This window comes from Poeciliopsis prolifica, unplaced genomic scaffold (genome assembly GCF_027474105.1).
Source record: "Poeciliopsis prolifica strain line A6 unplaced genomic scaffold, Auburn_PproV2 SCAFFOLD026, whole genome shotgun sequence".
NCBI classification, from domain to species: Eukaryota; Metazoa; Chordata; class Actinopteri; order Cyprinodontiformes; family Poeciliidae; genus Poeciliopsis; species Poeciliopsis prolifica.
Window position 1 is genome coordinate 4,600,616 of NW_026562401.1, and position 21,668 is coordinate 4,622,283.

At 37.0% G+C, this 21,668-nt stretch overlaps 3 protein-coding genes across 9 annotated transcripts in view; all 3 read left to right on the plus strand.

The window, feature by feature from the left end:
• myh14 (myosin, heavy chain 14, non-muscle) overlaps window positions 1–5,821 on the plus strand; it is a 34,323-nt gene extending 28,502 nt beyond the window's left edge. For 5 of the 6 annotated variants that reach the window (XM_055047459.1, XM_055047462.1, XM_055047460.1 and 2 more), the window contains 3 exons: window positions 571–679; window positions 1,067–1,239; window positions 2,685–5,821. In XM_055047459.1, coding sequence (XP_054903434.1) covers window positions 571–679; window positions 1,067–1,239; window positions 2,685–2,874 — 472 coding nt within the window. In that variant the 3' untranslated portion in view covers window positions 2,875–5,821. Of the gene's footprint in view, window positions 1–570; window positions 680–1,066; window positions 1,240–1,434; window positions 1,476–2,684 lie in introns of all 6 variants that reach the window. The other variant, XM_055047464.1, reaches the window with a different exon arrangement.
• Window positions 5,822–13,470: 7,649 nt separating this feature from the next.
• Window positions 13,471–16,577, plus strand: si:ch211-120k19.1 (uncharacterized protein LOC563199 homolog). 2 transcript variants are annotated; one of them, XM_055047521.1, is made up of 5 exons: window positions 13,471–13,562; window positions 14,069–14,406; window positions 15,810–15,880; window positions 15,954–15,983; window positions 16,072–16,577. In XM_055047521.1, the coding sequence occupies exons 2-5, from the start codon at window positions 14,079–14,081 to the stop codon at window positions 16,189–16,191; spliced, it is 549 nt and encodes a 182-aa protein (XP_054903496.1). In that variant the 5' UTR covers window positions 13,471–13,562; window positions 14,069–14,078; the 3' UTR covers window positions 16,192–16,577. The 2 variants fall into 2 exon arrangements, with proteins under 2 accessions (XP_054903496.1, XP_054903495.1); XM_055047520.1 differs by having other exon boundaries at window positions 15,810–15,983.
• Window positions 16,578–17,336: 759 nt separating this feature from the next.
• rpl18 (ribosomal protein L18) lies at window positions 17,337–21,633 on the plus strand. Its single transcript, XM_055047524.1, has 7 exons — window positions 17,337–17,418; window positions 17,977–18,063; window positions 18,195–18,302; window positions 18,964–19,062; window positions 19,176–19,299; window positions 20,427–20,496; window positions 21,498–21,633. Exons 1-7 carry the CDS (start codon window positions 17,416–17,418, stop codon window positions 21,571–21,573), a joined length of 567 nt encoding a protein of 188 aa, XP_054903499.1. The 5' UTR covers window positions 17,337–17,415; the 3' UTR covers window positions 21,574–21,633.
• The last annotated feature ends 35 nt before the right edge of the window (window positions 21,634–21,668 follow it).

Genomic DNA, 21,668 nt, shown 5'->3' on the forward strand with positions numbered 1-21,668 from the left:
AAACAGAGGGGGAATTTATCACCATATTAGAACTTTTTTTTCACTTAACAAAACATTTTTCTTATGTTTTAGGTAAATAAATCTGCAAGTTGAACTTAAAGGAATTACTGACTTAAAACAAGCTCCTATATCTCACTGAAAAGTTACTTGAAAGTAACATTTCAAGTGTACTCAGACATTTTTACTACAAATTAGACAAAAATACTTGGTGTAACTTTGTGTTTTTGCAATGAAGAGGTCTAAGGTCGCTTTCTAATCAGTTCTGGTTTTGGAAACAGGTCTCACTAAGAGAGGGGAAACATAAAGTTATATTTTAAATAATAGTAATAATAGTATTGCCCCCTAAACAAGTGTTTTATTGCTTTCATTCTTGTGTGTGTAGGCTCCTCCCATGTTGAGTTAGGAACCCCACTTACAGCTAAGAATAGAGACCAGACTCTTAGCTGTCTGCACACTGAGCTCATGCTGAGTGGTTCACTGTCAGCAACTTTCAGGTTTTGTTCAGCTTCCCGACAGCTGAACATAATCTTAAATTAATTAGATTATTCACAACATTTCTAAATCCCACAGGGAGAGAGCCATTGCCAACAAACTGACGCGGAAGACAGAGAAGAAGCTGAAGGAGGCGATGATGCAAGCAGATGACGAGAGGAGACACGCAGACCAGTACAGAGAGCAGGTGAGCAGTTAGAGAGACGCAGAGCTTCAGAGGATGACTTCCTCTGACTCACTGCGGACCTCTCAGCACTCTGATGAACAAAGAGAGAAAAATCCTCCCCAAATAGAGACGACTTATCCATCTCAGTCCAAGCTAATCCTGATTTCGTCCTTGCATGTGTTTGGTCTTTGTGGAGTGAGACGTCTGTCCTCCCACTGGAAGCTAAATCCCTCACCCACAGCAGAAACACACACTCTCCTCCCAAAACATCATCAGGCATTAATCTGCCAGGTTTAAACAGATTTCTGATCCCAATCGGTCCTGTCCTTCCCAGACTAATCTCCTGCTTCCCAGACTAATTCTCGTCTCATTTTGACCCCAACCTCTGAACCCGACCTTCTGCTGCAGCTGGATAAGTCGATGGTTCGCCTGAAACAACTGAAGCGGCAGCTGGAGGAGGTGGAAGAGGAAAACTCCCGCTCCAACGCTCAGAAGAGGAAGCTGCAGAGGGAGCTGGAGGAGCTCACCGACAGCAGCCAGACGATGACGCGGGAGATCTCCTCGCTCCGCACCCAGCTCAGGTGAGCGGCATCATCCATCTTTGGTTTTCACCTAACCTGACCATCATTTTTTTTTGTTGTTGTGGGTTTTGTTTTTTTTTTTCTTTAACACCCTGTTAACTTCATATGATTTGTTTTGCTTTACTCTTTTGTTGCTTCCATTTGCGTCCACCTAACACTGACACATTACCCATCTGTCTGCGTCCCAACGCTCAGCGTCCCCGAGTGGAGAGCAGAGAACTAGGTCAATGTGTGTGGTACGTTTTGAGAATCTGTGTGTTTGTCTCTGTGCCGACATCTGAAGGCCTCAAAGGGGCAGTGTGTTGGATTTAGGCAGATCCATGTCTTCAGAAGGACAAAGACGTCTTGAAATCCAACACACTCCTTCGCCTGTGTCCGCAAATATATTCACACCTGTTGAATCTGTCTTTCAAAGATTTTCCTTGACCTTTGGCTGATTTCTTCTAATTATTTTCAGCGTGTGCTTAAAAGTAAAATGAACAAATTGGAGACAGAAGACGAAAAGTCACTCTTGGAGAAAATATTTGGGCTCCAACTAACAATTATCAATTATTCCTAAGTGGCTACAAAGAATTGGCACCTTTACAGATTTTTCATTTAACCATTTAAGTTTATTTTAAACAACATCTGAAAAACAATTAAATTATTTTTCTTAAAAAATAAACATTGTTGCACCTAAAGTTCAACAACATCACATTCCTTTAGTGAAGGCTTCATCATTTGTAGCATGAATGAATCTGCAACTAAAGAAACTTTTAACATCAACAATTTAGCCCTTTCTGCTTGAGTTATCAATACCATGTCAATACCAGCGGATAATTTTTTAGAGTAACTGTTTGATTAATTATTGGATAACAAATGTTAATTAAAAGGAGATGTTTCTCCTTACCGAATTGGAACCAGAAGCTTAAACTAGGAGGAGACCTGCGTAGTACATGTTCACAGACAAAAAATGGATTTTTTTTTTATCTTAAAAATAAAATTAGTGCATTTTCGGCTTAATTTCTTCTCTGAGCGAGTTGTTCTTTCAGCAAATTGTCTTTTTTTGAGTTCATATACTCGAGTTAACAATTATTTAATCACTAAATTAGCTGACGATTATTTAAGTAATTGATTCATCATAATTAATCATTTCAGACCCAATTTAAAGTCATTGTCTATCTAGTTGTTCTGTCTGTTTGTGCAGATGCAGCTCTTACCTTAAATTTGTAGATTTTTTTTGTGTACCGGTACTAGGGATTGTTTCATTGCTTCAAACAAACATGGCTCTGAAATGATGAAAAGCACGCAAAAATAAAAAAAACAGCCAAAGTCCAAAGAAAAATAACTACTAGTTCAGAAAGACCTTCTTAACAGCTCTGATTAATGTCTAACTGATGATAATTTTTTATTATGTCTGCTGGCTAAATGCAGGGCTTGTTGTGAGCGTCTCCCTTGTCTTCCAGGCGCGCTCCTTTGCCGCTGTCGATGCGAGGGCGCAGAGCGCTGGTGGACAACCTCTCGCTGGAGAACTCCGACTCGGAGGAGCTCCCCGCCTCCCCCACCCCGACCTCTGGACTCCCACAGAGCCTGACTCCGTCCTCGGAGCAAAGCCTGGACCCGCCTCCACCGTACAGCGTCAACAACACGGAGTGACGCTCGCAGTGACTCAGACGCAGCCTCGAACACTCAGGGGTGGAGGAACGACACGCACATAACAGCAGCTCTAGTTTTAAATCAAAGTCATACAGGATGGGTGTAAGTGGTGCTATAACTATGTGCCGATGCTTCTTCTTTCTCAGCTAATTCAGTGAAAATAGATTTTTTTAATGTAAGATAACACAGAGGAGCAATTTCTAACCATAAAACTGAAAACCTCCTGATTTTAAATGGAAAATAAGTTATTATCTGCTAATTTCTTGACAGTTTCAGGACACAGAGAGCAGACTTAATTGACACAGTCACGTCTTTTCCATGAGTAAATGTTTCCAAGCCTTGTGGGGTTTGACTGTATGGATCTGACTTGAAGTTCTGCTCAGGCTGAAAAACGACAATCTAGCAAAATAGCCAATAACAACGAGATGAACCACGTTTAAATTATAACAAGAGCAATATTTGTCTAAATAATCTGTAAGATGGTGGGATGCATCAGTTTTCCTGTCATCAGGCATGACTTGGTGATTCTTCTTAGACTAGAAAGTGTTTGTTGTTGAATGTGGCGGAGGCCCGGGGTAGTTTCTTTAACTTAAGTCTTAACATGTTGCTTCTATAATTTAAATCCGACATGAATTTATGCTGCTTGGGGCTCAGTCTTGTGTGAGTCTGGTTATTTCTGCGCCTGCAGGATGTGCATGGGAGATTTATCAATGCTGTTGAAAGAGGAAACAAAAAAAAATGAAAAAAAAGCCAGAAACACCCTGTGGAAATTCCTGTTATTTCATATTTTTATTTATCCGAAGCGGCACATCAGCTTCCTTCTCTTACGCTGATACAGACTCTGCTTTCTTTCTTTCTTTCTTTTGTACGTGTGATTTGACTGCACTGATGATGAGCTGTGTAAACAAAGCTTTTGTGTTGAACCAAACGGCGGGCGTGTGGATGAGAAAAGGGACTTCAATTTGTAGTAAACATAGAGTAGCAGTAGAACAAAGCGGAGGGAGGGCGGGGCGGGTTGGGTCGACCTTAGACTTTTCATATGCTTGTAGTGTTAGGAGTAGAGAAAACGACGACGGTGGCACTGACAGATGAATTTTTATTACGCCGTTTTTTTTTACTTTATCTACTGAGAACAAGATTATCTGTGTGGGTCAAACCGAACACACTCTGCTGTGAAATCTGGTTTGAAACACGCGTCTCTTCAGATTGTTCCCATGCATTCGTTTTTACTAAATGAGGGTTTTTTTGCACTTGTTTGCCTGATAGAAACCGGTTCAGCCTGTAAAAGCTAGATGGCGTATTCCCCTTTAAGCATTTTTACATTTTCAGGGTAAATAACGAGATCTGGGTCATTTTGCTCCTCATCTGTTAAATACCTGTCCACAGTCTGTTGCCTTCCAGATTTCTTCTTATTTATGCTTTTTGTCACACTTAAATGTTGCAGATCATTAAACTAAGATTTATATCAAATTAGTTTGATATAAATAGTTTATTTGTTAACTTTTAACTTGTGTAAAAAAAAACACAAGTTATTAAAACTAACCTGGATTACATGAAAACGAAATGATAAAACCTTTAGAATATCGCCATCGCAACAAAATGCTTGAATGCAATATTTATATTTCACACATCATGCATTTATGCAGACCATATAAATCACATATTTGACCAGCCGGATGGTCATAAAGTCCTGTTAAAACTTCATAAAAAGGTGCAGGATCATCGCAGTTGTATTGTATTTACATATTTTTTATGAAATCTTGCAGCTATATCCCACTTGTTGAGTCATATGCAAGTGTGACGACAAAGAGAAATTCAAGAAATCACTTAAAAATAACCACAGCACAATAACACAAAGCGTGCTAAAAAATGCCAAAAAGCATCTGAACATAACCGTCAGTTTATTTATCTCAGTAGTTAGGTATTTTGATGAATTACGTGGACAAACAAAAATATGATAAAAACGTTTAGCTGTTACATTATGATTAAAAAAGTATTTCCTCTTAATTTGATACCGATTTCTCGATCCAAAAATGCAAAAGCATGTGGAATGGTGAAGGTGCAAGTTGACCTGTATCCCAGAGGAAGCAGCGTAAAATAAAAACACAAATCCATTTGCCTTTAACGCAACTGTAAATCAATATCTAGAAAAAGAACCACAGGCTGAAATTTGCCATTTGAAACTCGATACCCACTGAATCTGGTCAGTAAAAACTAAACTGAAGAACAAAAACCTGTAGAATTACTTCCAGGTTGTGAATCAAATGGGTTTCTTGTCCAGTTTGGACAGACTCCTCCTAATTATTACAACAATAAAATAAAGTATTTATTTTCTGCTTAACTCAACCGGAACCAATGAAAATTAAAGATTGTGTTGCTTTGAATGTTTATTCTTTGTCAGTTTTAATGAAAAATGTTTACCACTGAGAAATCTCAAGGCCTCTGCAGTAGTTTTTTTTTTTTCCTTCTGTTTACATTAATTCAGCAGCTGCATATGCATCCATATTTTCCCAACAGGTAAAGTGGAAATAAAAATGTGACACAGCTATTTTAATTTCTCTTGTCTAAAGGTGTAGGTCTTTACTTTAGTAATATGCAAGCTGTTGTTTTTGTGTAAAAGTTGCACTTTACACACCACCAGTTAGGATAAAAATCAGGCGTGAAGCCAAACGAGCTGAGATCACGTGTCACAGTGATGCAATCTGTCTGAAAGCGGCGGCTTTGATCAAACAGGTTCAAAACGCTAAAATGAGACGAGTCCTGGTCACCTGTAGCAAGAAATGAGGCCGGAGCTCTTCTGAGGTGTTTTTGATTTTTTTTTTTCCTGAGTGTTTGTTTATGGCTACTGTGGAACTTGAAGCATTTTGGAAATAAGTTTTTATTGTTTTAGCCTTTTTTTTTGTTAATGATATTGTAATTATTAAACATCTTACTGGGGTTAACTTCATTACATGTGGTTGTTTTTGGTGTGTGTGTGTGTGTGTGTGTGTGTGTGTGTGTGTGGTGTGTGTGTGTGTGTGTGGTGTGTGTTGTGTGTGTGTGTGTGTGTGTGTGAACATTCAAACTCCCTGGGAGAAAGAAGAATTCAAACCCAGGGCTTTCCTGTTCCCACTCTGCAAACAGGAAATCAATTAGAACCTGTCTTACAGCATGAAGTAGGGTAAAAGTCTCAATATAAATATAAAACAGGTAAGAGCAGTTAAGAAATGCCCAACCTAGAATATATAATACATTTAGAGTTTGTGGGAAAGTAGAAACAAATCTCTTGCATTGTTTTCATTCATTTCACTTTTTTATTGTCAGAAACTAAAAAGGTCCAAAGCATGCAGAGACAGAGCAATGTAACATTATGCAACCCAATGAGTAAACTATTTAATTATATATCCTTCAAAACAATAAAACGTTTGTTAAACTTAATCTCAAAATACTCACAGAAAACTAAAGTTCTCCTGCAACAGAATGAATAATAAACCGACAACTGGTACAAAAACCATTTGGGGCATTTCACAGTGAAATGACAAAAAAAGAGCAAATAAAAATCTGAAAAGTGTGGTGTGCATTTATATGCAGCTCAAAGCTATACTGGAAAAACTTTAGATCAAAGCATATTCATGTATTTGCATGGTCTAGTCAAAGTTCAGAACCAGATCTAATTGAGAACACTGAAAATCTGTGGCACGTTCACATTTTCTTTCCATCTAAACTACCTGAGCCAGAGCTACGTAGCACACAATGTATGACAGAATGTCTCATGAAAACACATTTGTAGTTCTAATATGACAAAATTAATACTTTTACAAAGTGCTTCTTATCCTGTTGATTAAGAAAAAAAGGATGAAAACATCTTAACTTATTTATGTAATCCAGGATTTATGGTGTCCAAAATATTGATTAGTTATAAAACAACTTAAAGGTGATCCTAACAGGCTACGGCTACAAACATGCCAACATTTTTTGCAAAAACTTATTTTTAGATAATGAGATTTTACTGTGGTCAATATGAGTTCCTTTCAGACTGAGCTGTTTTAGGGTGTCTTGTCACTTTAAATTCAAAAAGATGCTTTTGGCCACGCCCCCAACTCAACTTTACACTCACACGTAAAATAAATACGCAGTTACACTACTTTACAAGCAGAAGTAGAGCCTCCTGCACAACCAACAAGAATGTTTTCCGAATGGTACGTCAACAAGAAAACACTTGTTTTTTTTCCAGCAGCCATTGTGCAGAGCACACAGTGATAAAGCCAGCTGAGCTGCACTGAAAAAATAGAACTACAACTTAAATAACACTTGTTAATGTAATACATGTGTCAAACTGAAGGCCTGGGGGCCAATAGATTTTTATGTGGCCCTTTAAACACCTAATTACATCAATTACTCCCTCCAGTTTTTCACAAACCTGTAAAATGAACACAAAATCAACATATCCCCACATTTTTTAAAATATTTTACTGCAAATTTCCCTCAAAATTGGCCAAAAACATTGGTTTTAAGTGACTTCTGCCTCAGTTGACGTCAAGTCATAGTCTGTGAAAGTCACATTTGACATCATACATTAGTGCAAATATAAAAATGTCTTACAAATATTTCTGAATTGGTGCCACAAAATATGTGATTTTGATTGCTAAAAAAAATCCACAAACAATCACAAAATGCTGAATGGACCGATCGGTGTGAAAAGATGTTCAATATTATTTTAATTTAAGAAATACTTACTGAATGCTGAAGCAAGCACCTATTTATTGACATTTTAACAATTTAATGGGTTTTATTGATATATTCTGGCACATCCGGCCCTTTAAGAACATTCAGATTTTTGATATGACCCAAAATGAACATACATAAGTATGTCAACCTTAATTTGTTTACTTTTTATTATAATACAACTTAATGAGCTTAATATATTTACTTGGACAAACTTAATTTGATTACTTGTAACAATTTTTTTTTTTTTTAAGTTGGATTACCTGAGGTTTTTCCAGTGTGGGGTTGCCAGGTAATGGCACAGTGTCCACTGATTGTGACTCCAGAGGTTTTTGAAACGGCTCATTTTCCAGACACTAAAAAAACTTGTAACTTTTTCCCGAAAGCCGGTTGGGTTGTTTTCTTTGAAGCACTTGAGCTTGTTGTAGAATCAGTATAAAGTTTAAACACATGCAGAAATGTTCACGTTTAAATACGTCGGCATGAAGAAACTCCGTGTGGATTCAGAGGTAAGGGAGCTGCAGGATGTCAGGAAACAGCCAGTCGTCCTCAGGAGGAGGCGTCGGTATGGGGCGCCGCTCCTGCCGAGAAGGAGGAATGGGGAAAGACTGAGCCACGCCTTCAAACGGTGCGACGTTCAGGTCATTTCCCAGCATGCAGCAGCTGCCCTCCAGGTGAGTCTGCAGCTCCGCGACGCTGCAGATGGAGGTACTCGCTTTGTATTCACTTTGTCTCGGTTGGCAGGAGTTTCCCGGGTCACGCTGGACGTAATCGGCGGTTCCTCCTCGATCTTCTTCACAGCTGTAGCCAAAGCTGCATTCGGGCTCCACTTCATCGGACCGCATGTCCTCCTCCAGCCCGGTAAAGTTACCAGACAGAATGATGTCTTCCACCCGGCCCGGGCAGATGGTTTCAAAGTAGGACTCTACATCCATGTGACCCACAGAGTCCGTAAAGAGCTCGGTTATGTCACGGATGGTTTCTTGTTCTGTGTCGGTTGGGAGATCCGTCAACAACTGAGCTGAGAAATCACAAGAGTCAAGGGACAGCGGAGAAAGCTCCGGGGAGAAAGGAGGAGAATCGTCCTCGTTTTGGGTGAGAACAACAGAATTTGGGGTTTGGTTGTTTTCAGGGAGGTTGTTCATTGGACTCATTTGGTTCTGGTCACTGGGATATTCAGACTGAAGGAGCTCTGGCTCCTGGAAAACCTTTGAGATCTCAACATCTTTGTTTCTTCTTTTTTCATTGGTTTGTCTTGTTTTGTTTGGGTTGTTGGTGGATTTTTTTTCTTTATCATTCAGCTCCTTCGGTTCCCTGGCATCAGCAGCGTCGCTCCTCGACCTTGAGATGCCCTTTGCATCCGTTTGACCTCCGTTCTGATCGGGATCCTGCAGAGACTCGCTCTGGGACGCGGAGCCCTGCGGCTCCAGAGGCTCCTGTATGTCCTTAACATAAAGGGCCGACGCCAGACGATGGTTCGCTGCTTCTATATCTGCAAATTTCCTGTTGAGAGACAAATAACTATCAGAAAACAGAATCAGTTTCCAAATTTCTGAGCGACAGCCTCTCAGAGCTTTCCTTCTCCTCCAATTCCCCCACTCGGCTCCTTCAGACTAGCCGCCAGCAATTAGGAAACACCTTTTGGAGTTGCACATCAGATAAGATCATTGTTGCAGCTACTTCTCAGCGCAACGCTGCTAAAAACGTTGTTAAAGGGTTAATAAAAGAGCATTGTTATTATGACAACGTCTCAGAAAGAGCAGAAGCTTTTAAAGAGTCAGAGGCCCAAATTACAAAGTCAGATTTCTTTTACTAGAAATATACAGGATTTTATTAACAACTGAAGGTAACACAGTTGCTATTGAAAACACATAATACTGCCCCTTTAAAAAAGCAGATCAGCCTCCATCACCTCCACCCAGTCTGTTTGTTTCTTGTTGTGCTACATCAGTGTAAACTTGTTTTATTTTATCTAATTGAACATTTTAATCTAATGTGTCTAATTACTTCTGATTGTTCTGGATCCTGAGCTGATTTTGTCTCGTCAGTTAATAATTGTAAAATCCAAAATGAAGTATTTATAAAATAAAAGCAGATCAGAGCCTCTGCGTTGGTTGCTTATGTATGTTTGAGTTCAAATTTTGCAGCAACCTCTGATAATATTAGCTAGTCACACGAATCTGCAACTTTTACAATCCAAAGAGAACCGCTGTTTAATTTCTATTTTGAGGATTTAAAAACAGAAAGACGAAACTTTCGCAAAATGACTATGGACTCATTTTCCTCTCTAGGATGGTAACAGTCTAAAAAAAAAAAAAAAGCACAAAGTTTCCAACCTAATTACAAAAATACAAATCCAAAAATGCTTCTTGTACTTCTAGTGTCATTATTTTGTGGAAATTTAAAGAAATTGTTCATTGAAACAATGCTAAAATCAAAACCAGCTAACACTGAATTTGTTTGTTTATTTACCTCTGGATCATGTTGTGCAGGAAGCGGCGGTGGTTGACCTGCCGCTTGGACGGGCGGCTCTTACGGGGCTTTTGAAGAGTCCGCATCATGTGACCTGCTGCTGAAGTCACAAAGGTGAAGAGGTCACGACCCCACGGGACGCCTCGCTCCAGACCGGGCTCAAGACTCACAGAGAAGGAAGGTCGCATGGCTGGGGAAAGAAAATTGCTTTCTACTTTGTCCTTTTCATTAAAATGTGTGAAGTGACTTTATTTATATACATCAACAAAAACAGTTTTCTCTGCAAAATAAGGTTCAGAAAACTCAACTAACTAAAAGCTTGTAGAGCATCAAACATTTCCTCCCAACGTCATTCTGATTATAACATTTTTACTGTATTTGTGTTATTAATGATGCATAAAAATGTATTTAAACATTGACAACCAAATAACTCTCAGAAGCAGCGTCTCTCTTTCCAAGGAGCAAAAAGCTTCTTGTACACAGATACAGAAACGTAAACATATTTAGATAAAACATGTTGTCGTTAAAATATTCATGAACATAAATTCTTTAAAATGCCCAAAAAACTACATGTGAACCTTAAATAATGTGGATAATGTTTTCCTATTTCTGCTCTCTTGTGTCTTATTTTTTAATTGCACTGCATCACAGTCACTTTGTGTACAAATGACAGAAATTTCCTGGTGTCAAACATTTATGCACAAAATTACCAGAAAAAAAACAATTTAATTTTACTCAAAAACATCCCTGCCTTTCTCTGTTCCTGTGATATTATTTCTTTATTTTATATAACATTAAAAATTTAAAATAGATATGAGCACCGACATTTATAATTCACTGGTGTGTTTATTGCTATCTTAATTCCTATGTAACAAATAAGAATATTTAATGTTAATTAGTAGATAAACTGTCCATTTAAATACAATTTTATATTTTGACACTTTTTCCAATAACAAACCACTTGATAGTACTTTTAAAAATTCATCATAATCAAATTAGAAACATATCAGATAGATAGATAGATAGATAGATAGATAGATAGATAGATAGATAGATAGATAGATAGATAGATAGATAGATAGATAGATAGATAGATAGATAGATAGATAGATAGATAGATAGATAGATAGATAGATAGATAGATAGATAGATAGATAGATAGATAGATAGATAGATAGATAGATAGATAGATATTGAGCTGCTTTTATTTATGTTTTTATGTAGAATTTACATTTAATGCCCACAACTGAATAACCAGTCTTATACTATATTTTAGATTTTTTTTAGTTTGTAAATATTCTTATGATTTTTTTTTATTTTCCACAAATATTATTATGCCAAACTGTATCCATCATTTTGTTGCAAAATTTACAGATTTTTAAAATTTTTATTATTATTATTTTACTTCCAAATCTAAAAATTCCCTTTTGCAGATATTTTTCAAAAATATGTTGCTGCTTCTCAGTAACATAAAACTGCTCTTCATGTTGCTGGACTGAAGGCAAACATGAAACTTTGGATTGTAGAAATTGCAGATTCCTGTCCTAACTTATGTCTTCTAATTTCTTAATAATAATAACAATAAATGTCTCTTACCGTTCAGCCTGAATGCTGCTGCATGTGTTAGTAAGGATCTGCAAGCTGCACTGAAGGAAGACGAGGTGCACCTCTCCAGAGACAGGTGGTGTGTGTGTGTGTGTGTGTGTGTGTGTGTGTGTGTGTGTGTGTGTGTGTGTGTGTGTGTGTGTGTGTGTGTGTGTGTGAGCAGTTATTGTAGCTTCAGATTAAGTCAAGAGTCATCAGCGCTGATTGCAGACGCACACACTCCCTTTGCTCTGCCTGGTTTCCACGAGGCCAATTATGTGAAAAGTCAACCGCTGCTTGTGGAGGAAGTGTGTGGGCTCAACGTCGCCTTCATTGTGAGCTGCGATCAAAAGCGGCCCGTTAAAGACTGAGCTGCTAACGAGGCTTTAATTGGTTGATTTGAACTCTGACCCCTTGTTATCACATTCTCAGGTGGAAGAGATCAGATGGTTGCTACTCGCTTTAATTGACCTTTTGATTTCGAAGCGCCTTCCGAGAGCAGGTTTTTACATATCTATGGCAGCAGGTGGGTGTCTGTTTAATCACAAAGAAAACTCTAAAACGTAACATTTTATCTTCATTTACTGTCAATTCTCTCCGGTTTTATGTTTTAAATTAACAATGTGAGGCTCCATTAAAAAACAATTTTGTAAATCATTCTGGGTTTTTAATGAAGGGTTGTTTTTTTCTGTTATTACTTTTTTTTACTGCAAAAACGTTTCATCCATTTTTGTTTAAATTTTCAGGTCTTACAGTTCTTGGTGGAGATATTTTCTCACAAGCTGTACTTTTGTCAATATTAACAGGAAAAAAGAAATTAAGTTTCTTTCTTAGTCTGAAAGTCTGGAAAAGTTTGGAATTTACTTTATACCAAGTCTCAATAAGTACAAGCAAAATTGAATATTTATTAATTATTTATCTAAAAGAAGCATTTTTTTAGGAACAGAATTTTTAAAAGTAAGATGTAATTGAAATGATTTTACTAATTTTGCTAGTAGTTATTATTATTGCTGATATGAGATGAACAAAGTTTGTGAAATAGTTCTTTATCTCCCTGCTGGTTCAGCGCTGTAGTTTCATTATTAATCTGTACCAGAACTAGAAAAAAAAATCTATGAAATCTGAGAAAAATTTCAAACTGCAAACTCTTTCCTTCAGCTACTGTATCTATTACAAATGAAATTTAAAAAGAAAAAGAGCTTTACCCTTTCCTGTTCAACATTGTCTACTCGATTGATTCAATGCAATTAATTTAATTCTGCAACGGTTTTTGTCTTGACAGAAGTTATTTGAAAACCTTTTTTTTTTTTTGAGAAAACAACAACAGTAAGCCACTGATATCAAATTGATGTAATGTTAAAAAAGAAAATCACAACAAACCATTATGCAAACAACAACCATTAATTTGTATAATGTAACTGATTTTCTGACAACTTTGCACAAAACATAAAAACAGAAAAGATCTGATGGGGTTAAAATGTTACAAACAAAGGGTCTTCACCAGCTTCACAATAAAAAAAAACTAAATTTTTCTTTCTTTCTTTAGTAAACAGACTGTTTGTGTTTCATCTCAGAGGAGGGAGCTGCTGCTGCAGAGCCGAGTCTTTTTATAGAAACAACACATGTGCTTCTGACCAGAACGCTGCAGAGTTTACTGAGCCTCTAATTCGACGTTTTAGAAAATAAAATCTGCAGTAAGTCGTGTCTAAACTCAAAAGCTCGACAGTGTGAGGCTGTACACATGTGCTGCGTTCCCAAATGATAAAAAGCGTTATCACACTTTCCTGACAACCACGGCTGACCTTTGACCCAGCAGAAACAGTCCTCACTTATGCTCTTTTCTTGGCTCTTACACGTTCAGCAGAGCCAGTGGGAACTGTGTTTGTTTCAGTGGCTTTGGGGGTTTGAAGAAGAGCCAAAACTCAAAGGTACGTTTGATTATTGTGATTTAGATTTTTTCATAAAACTGGGGTTGTTTTCAGACCCTCCTCAATTCTCTTCTTTTGCACCAATTCTGCAAAGGTAAAGATGGATCACTCTGCTAGAAATCCTCTCTTTGGAAACAGGAAGTGAGACAGTGATATTATGTTACCCTGAACCTTTGGGGTGGAGCTTTGTGAACTGACGGCATTTCTAATTGGCTGAATAATATCAGTGATGCAGCTCATATTCTCCGTTAACTTGCTCAAGTAACTTTTCAGCAAGAAATATGAGCTTTTGTTCATTCTATTATTATTGAATTAACTTAATATGGGCAAAAAAGTACTGGTGATAAGTAAAAAAATGTTTTCCCACATTTCAAATTTTTTATATTTATTACAACAATCATGTGTCATCGGAGGTTTAGGGGTTTAAAATGACCCACATGAATTAATATTTCCCCAAGCTACTGTCCTTTAAATGTTTTTAAGACCAGCATGTTCCTTCTGGTCAGACGCCTCACCATGAACCGGGCCTGGGCCTTGTTTCAGGCTCGCCCGTACATCAGCAACGTTCTGGGATACACGGCGCTGTTTGCCTCGGCGGACCTCATCCAGCAGAGAGTCCTGGGTCGAAATCCCGCCCCGGCGTCCGAGCTGTCGGCCGAGATCGACTGGCATCAGACGGCTCGAGTGGCGACTGTGGGCCTGTGTTTCCACGCCAACTTCAACTACCTCTGGCTGCGAGGGCTGGAGAGGATGCTGCCCGGCGGGGGGCGGAGGGCAGTGACCAGAAAGGTGGTGCTGGATCAGCTGGTTGCTGCTCCGGTTACCATCAGCGCTTTTTATATCGGTGAGCATGTTGTTAACGATTCAGCTTCTTTTAGGAACCAACGATTTCTGACCTTCATCTGAAGCGGCTGAGAGGTGGGCTGAGTACCCACAAACAAACTGCAGGATAGTAAAAATAGAACAACATATTTTTACTCAAGTGAAGTAAACAGCAGCCATCCAGGACATCACTCAGGAGTCGATCATTCAGCATTTAAAAATAGCATCATCAGAGGGTCAAAATATTAAGTATGTTAGGTTAAGTGGAAATTTTGGACCTAAATGACAACATTTCACATCAGTAATAAAAATAACTAAAGTCAGGCAGTTTTTTTTCCAAAGCAGTTTCTTTCAATACAAAACTTTAACAAAAACTGCAGGTGTGAGTCTTTCTATGGTGAATTTTGGGTTAAAACTTGTTTGTTCTTCATAAAGAATCCAGAAATTTTACTAAAATAAAAGTAGCAATACTTAATAATAACATTTTTTAAGTAAAAGTAAAAAGTATAGCGAAGTAAATATATTCCTAAAAGGACAATTGTTTCAAAAAAGTAACTGAAATTAATTTAATAAGTCTAACTACCCAATTAAATGTCCTTTAAATAAAATACCACAAAAACATTTTTGTCAAATTTTTAAAATATATATATTACAAATGACTGAGTATTCACATTCTTTTTTCCTACATTTTGTTGGTCTATGTTTGTGTTGGTGGAACAATGGTGCTACAGACTCACTAATAATTGGAAATTTTGAATTTCTCTGCAAATTGAAAGGCCAAATGCAGGCATGGATGTCTTGACTGAGATACAGAAACAACACATTTTAAAACCGTAAAATCACTAAGTCGTTTAATGTTGCAGCAGTTTCACACTGAATAACTTACAGGATCCGACCTTTCATTTCAGTAAATTATTCAGAGTGAAAATCCCACATTATGAATTTGTTTTTCACCAACTCGACGACGATGCCTCACTTATTGGAACACCTAATAATTTCTGTTAATTAAATGTAACAGAATGCTTTTCTTATACAGTTGCTGCTTTGTTTTTTTAAATGTCCACTCTACAAAATGGGGAAGATGAGATAAGAAAACATGTAATTTATATGAGGTGAAACATTTATGGTTTGTCAAGTTTCAGTAACACATTTTAATTCAAAAATAAAAAGCACTGCATCATTTTTCATAATTTAAATCTATAAATCTAAACATATACTTGCTTATATGTGTTGCTATCTTACACGTGTTGTAATTACTTCATGATTATATTTTACATTTTACAAACACAGTGATAACAAAACTGAAATCTTAATTCCCTTTGTTATGAAATATTTGAATATTGTTATATAGCTAAGTTGTTGATTTTGAAGGACTGGACAAACAGTGATTACATGAGTATCTTAATTGTCAGATCTGTCTTTCAGGTTTAAGTTTTTTAGAAAACAGAGATGACCTCCTTGAAGACTGGCGACAGAAATTCTGGACGTCTTACAAGGTCTTAAATTTAATGTTTAACTTTACTGGACTATCATGTGCTGTAGCTCTTAAATATCTGTCTGTCACTGCAGGCCGGAGTGGTGTATTGGTCAACGATGCAGGTGAGATACTTTGTTTTCCTTCATGGATTTCCTTTATTCGTTTATAGAGCCCTGGGTTCTGATTTTCAATCTGTTTGCTTCTTGTCAGGCTGTCAACTTTGCCTTTGTGCCTCCTGTGGCTCGTACTGCGTTTGTGGGAGGAATTGCTCTGACTTTCACCATCTTTCTATGCCATCTCAGACAGCAACGTGGACACAAACCTGACTAAACCTCAGACATTCATGTTTAGGAGACATATGGTAAAATACTGGCATTAACTGAAGCTCATTTGAAGGGGAGGTTATATGTGGAAGAATAATATTCACACGTCTGGGAATAAGATGATAGTCTCTTTCCAATTTGTTCACTGTGATCTGTTTACAAATATTAAATAAATGAATGCATAAATGCCTGATCTTTGCTGCTCTTGTGGCTTTTAAATCTAGTAAACATGATTTCATGCGGCCTCCTGTGCTTGTGTGTGTAGGATTTTTGTATCTTTGTAACCAAAAATCTCCTCCATCTTTATTATGTCCCATCTGTTCTCATTTATCTTATAAACTTGACTTTTTTTTTGTTTAATTCATCTTAAGCAGCTCATAACACATAAAATGTATATACTTTTGAAGCATAGCAAAGACATGAAAAATATATAATAAATGTCAATATTACTGAAAAGTCGATTCATTTTAGTAACTCCATCACAAAGTGAAACACAATATAAAGATGAATACACACAGACTGATGTGTTCAATTCTTTATTTTTGTTAATAGAACAAAACATAATTAAAATAGTACACTCGGATGCAAATAAATGTACAAGTTAGTAGGAGGATAAATTTTTTAAAATGTGTCAAATTTGCACAGCAGAAAAACTACAGCTGACTATGTACAAGAAGTGATTAAAAAACTGTGCAAATAACAACAGGAATGTTATTTGCAATGAGAAAAACTGTACAAACAGCAGTAACAATGAGGCCCAGACACTGGGCAAAAAGGTTGACCCACGGCAGGTCGCTAGTCCATTCCAGATTATTGATACATTTAATAGTAAATAAATAATTACCTAAATGTGCCATTGTTTATCATTAACAATTATAAAACAATTATATTTTGGTGGTAAATATGTTCCAATGTATTTGTGGAATGTAAAAGGTGTCTGTAACTCAATGCTATATTTAAAAAGAAAATCCATTACTTTCAAATGTTCTTTTCCTTTATCTTCCATCCTCTTCACATATAGAATCAGCTCTTGTAATAAGGTATTATATAAACAAGCGGGTTGTTAATAATAACCGATCTAGTTAATTCCACTCCACACCACTAGAGGTTCCATCCTCAAATTGACAAGCGGAAAATACAACCTCCGCAGCCAATCAGAAGGCCGAGATTTCAGAACATTTCGTTATCGCGAGACGTTGTCCCTTCCTTTTCCTTTTTCGCTGAGTCCAAGATGGTAGGTACAACTACCAGATATTGTAAAATATGATAGCTGTTTTATCCACTGTCATCCTCTTTGTCAAACTATCGTATCTTGCTGATTAGTACATAAACATGTCCCGTAGGTACTTGGTGTGGCACTGCTCCTGTAATTTTAGATTATTTGTCCATATTATTTGTATTAGCATAGCTTGTTTGAAGCCGACATTGGAGCCGCTTCAGTCATGTTGCTGAATTGAAATTAACCTTGCAAAGTTTTCTGAAAGCCAGATATAATTTTCAAACTCATATTGTATTTTGGTTACGTTTTTATCCATTCAAAGTATCAAACTGAGCTAAATAAAATGCTGCTGAGAATGCTAGGTGATAGCTCTTCGTTGTAGTGTCAACGTGTGAACTAGCTTCAGCTAGCAAAACGGCTCTAATCTGTATTATGATTTAACTTTGTATGTTTTGCTTTAATGTGGCTTTAGTTTTATATAGTTTAAAGATAACGGAGGACCCTTGCTATCATTAGTTTGAAACAAAGAGTTCAGGTGCTGCATCTCAATGTGATTTTGTTCAAATTTTCCAGGGAGTCGACATCAGGCACAACAAGGACCGTAAGGTGCACAGGAAAGAGCCAAAGAGCGAGGATATCTATCTGAGGCTCTTGGTGAAGGTAAATCATTTTCTTCTCTCTTTAAAACCATGTCTCTGATGCTACTTATTGTTGCATGAAACTTGGAGTATGTATCTTGTCATTGTTAGATTTGTAAGGGTCTCATAACTTGTCCTATTGGTTTCTTACAGTTGTACAGGTTCCTTGCCCGCCGCACAAATGCTCCCTTCAACAAGGTGGTCCTGAGGAGGCTGTTCATGAGCCGGACCAACAGGCCTCCCATCTCCATCTCTCGCCTGGTTAGTTCAAGATAGTATACAAAAACATTTCTGTATTGTAAGGCATAATTTTGCAGGTGGGTGGGCGCTGGTATGTTCAGAAATGGCTTTTTTTTCTGAAGGAAATTTGAAATCCTATTTTATGAGATGGTTTACTGCAGTAGAGCACATTTAATCACCTCATATATTCAAACCTGAATATTTTTAAAGGCCTTTTGGTATGTGATCATTGCTGTGAAGAACACCCACATGTCCCAGCTTGCCTTCTTTTTGTTAAAGAATTGTTTTTTTAACAAGTGGTTACCATTTAACAAGAGGAATAAACTCAGCCTATTAATGGGGTCATCAACATTTTTACAACAATAAAATATCAAAAACTATGTAATCTGATTTGCTGTAATGTTAGGCTTTGGGTGCTTTTCATGCCAAAATTTGAAAGGTGTTGAACATAAAATGTATGGTTTTGGTGCTTAATACTCTGAGGTTAAAAAAAGAAATTGAAAGAGATGTTGACATCTTAATTTATAATTTACGGAAGAAAAATGATCAACCATAATAAGGCTGAAATCCTTTTCTCCCATTCATATCTATAGGTATATTTTCTACATGTTTATCTGTCTCGTCCTCGGTTTGAAATATGTCCTCATCAGTTTTCCGGTCCGCCTGATTTGTCTTTAATTAGATCCGTAAGATGAAGTTGGCTGGCCGTGATAACAAAGTCGCGGTTGTCGTGGGAACGGTCACTGATGACATCAGGATTCAGGAGATCCCCAAGCTCAAGGTAAGTGATCTTACAAAATCTAAACTTTCCTTCATAGTATTTGATCGTATAAAGATTTAGATAATGTCCCTTCAGCATTGCAACCCTCTGAAGTTCTCCGTTTTGTTCTGTAGATCTGCGCTCTCAGGGTTACCGACGGCGCCCGCCGCAGGATCCTGAAGGCCGGAGGTCAGGTGATGACATTTGACCAGCTGGCTTTGAGTTCTCCCAAAGGACATGGCACAGTGCTGCTGTCAGGTAACTGGACTTCTCTTGTTTCCTCCTGCAGTCTGCCAGTTTAATCTGAGAAGGTAGAATCATTAATGAACACTGTTATTTAAGGACTTTGAGTTAGAACAAAGTCTCTGGATTGGCAATCTTCATCAAGCAATAAAGAAATGACACCATCCAAAAATGGATTAAAAATTGTTTTGGTCATGTTTGAAATCTCGACACTATTTAACCACATTATGTTATTTTTAAAATATTTTGACAAATCACTTATGTCAGACTTTCTGTTTGATTGAGGATTTCATTTGTTCATCCATTTGAAATAAAGATTATGGACAAATTTTGAATTTTTCTGTCTTTCTCTTTGTCTTTTTTCATTTGGACAAATCTTAATGCCCCATAAAGTTTAGTTTTTACTTTTATTCCTATTGGTCTTGCATACTTAACTTTGCTGAGTCATATTTAAATTTTAACATTTTATCCTTTTACATGTTGTCTCTAGGAAGCTTCAAATTTAGTTTGAACTGGTGTGTTTTTTTTCTCAAACTGAGTCTAAAATCCTATAGTTAAAATCAATAAATCTATTTGGGGGGATTTTTCCTATCAAAATAAATGTAAAAAAGTTACATTTCTTACAAAATCATCTAGTTCAAGACAATCCATTCCTTGTCTGACATTTTAAGGAGTTATATCTTTATAAACTGTTTAATGTTGTTAAACTTGTTTTGTGCAAGTAGTAGATGATGCATGTCTGCTGTTACAAGTTCAGTTCTAATACTTAGTATTTAAATATCCAGAATGTTCTAAAAGTGCAGAAAATATGGAAAGTTTGGCCTGTTTAAATTAAAAATGTGTAGAAATCTTATATAATTCTTTTCATTTTGAAACAATCTCAAGTCACTTTTAGGAGTCTGACAACATGAATGATTTCAAATGGTTCTTTTAATCAAGCCTTCAAAAGTTTTATTTCCCAGTCAAAATGAATCAAAGCTGCTCTTTGTTTTGCCTGACATTTCTTCTCTACTGTTGTAGAGTTTCCACATGTATGCTATAAATGTGGATAATTATCTGTATTGATGTACAGAACTAAAACTGATGATGATGTCAGATTTTACTGTTTGTATCTGATGTTTCGTCCATCTTTTCCTTTTCAGGGCCACGTAAAGGCAGAGAGGTGTACAGGCACTTTGGAAAAGCTCCTGGAACCCCTCACAGCCACACCAAGTACGTCTGCACCCAACATGAAACCAATACAGGATCACCTGGTTAAACCCAGGAGGATTGTTAGTTTATGAACCAACATTGGTTCCTTTTGTTTAAGTCAAATATTTTGACTACAAATTGGTAAAACTACAAAATTCAAAAGCTACTGGGTCATCAAAACAGCTTAGATTTGAGCTATTTCCATCTGATAAAAATTAAATGCATTACACCATGGTGTGCTTAGTTTCTTACTTTCACAAATTGTTTCCACTTAAAAGCAGAAACAACACAGTTTACTTTGTTTGATTGTTTGATTTATTGTGACAACCCTATGTGTCTTATTGAAGGTTTTCTTTGAAAACGTATAATAGGTTTCTACATTTCAGCAATTCATTCATAGTTTGCTGGTGAACGTGCCTCTATCTAAGTGAAGTACAGCAGTTGGGTAGTTATTTTGGTTTCACCAAGGGTCCTAATTTATGTTTTTTAGTCAGCAGACCAACACAAAATATGAATGGGAGCAATAGAAAGTAGAAATTTAATTAAACTGAGATATTTTCTAAAGTGTAATGATTTGAAATGTTTTCCTGACTGGTACAAGGTGTAAAGAATGTCATAACAGATTAATATGAAGAGAATCAAATCCATATCACCACACTGAGATACAGTGTTTTAGAGGAATGGGACCACAATCAGTAGCTGAAATCCATAAATACTTGAAACCGCCCCCTCTAAAAGTGATTTTAATGTTTTATTTTAATACTTCATATTACAAATATACCTTTGTTTATTAATGGAAACTGTTTTGGTACTACAGCAGAAGCTAGTCGCAAGTTAGAGCCAGTTGTCCCGAAGAAAAATGATTGGTATTTCATCTCTCCATGCTCCACTAATGGACAAATTTTCCAAATATTTCAGTCTAATTCCAGAGGAAAATACATAAATATTAGGTGGTTCCTAGTTTACTGGAACAAAGGTAATTTGAGATTTTGATTTCTCCTAATTTCTATTCTCCTCTCCAGGCCCTACGTCCGCTCCAAGGGCAGGAAGTTCGAGAGAGCCCGTGGTCGCAGATCCAGCCGTGCTTACAAGAACTAGTCTCGTTTTTGTTTTTCATGCAATCTGACAAATAAAAAGATGATCGGCTGTCCAAAATCACCCTGTCTGTGTTTTATTAAACCTCCCACAATACA

Bases quoted from the DNA above. Each gene is read 5' to 3' on its own strand.
- si:ch211-120k19.1 (XM_055047520.1), top strand. From the start codon at position 14,079: ATGAACCGGGCCTGGGCCTTGTTTCAGGCTCGCCCGTACATCAGCAAC. The intron at 14,407-15,809 runs GTGAGCATGTTG...TCTGTCTTTCAG, and splicing joins CATCAGCGCTTTTTATATCG to GTTTAAGTTTTTTAGAAAAC. The intron at 15,984-16,071 runs GTGAGATACTTT...GCTTCTTGTCAG, and splicing joins TGTATTGGTCAACGATGCAG to GCTGTCAACTTTGCCTTTGT.
- rpl18 (XM_055047524.1), top strand. The intron at 18,303-18,963 runs GTTAGTTCAAGA...GTCTTTAATTAG, and splicing joins CCATCTCCATCTCTCGCCTG to ATCCGTAAGATGAAGTTGGC. The intron at 19,300-20,426 runs GTAACTGGACTT...TTTCCTTTTCAG, and splicing joins TGGCACAGTGCTGCTGTCAG to GGCCACGTAAAGGCAGAGAG.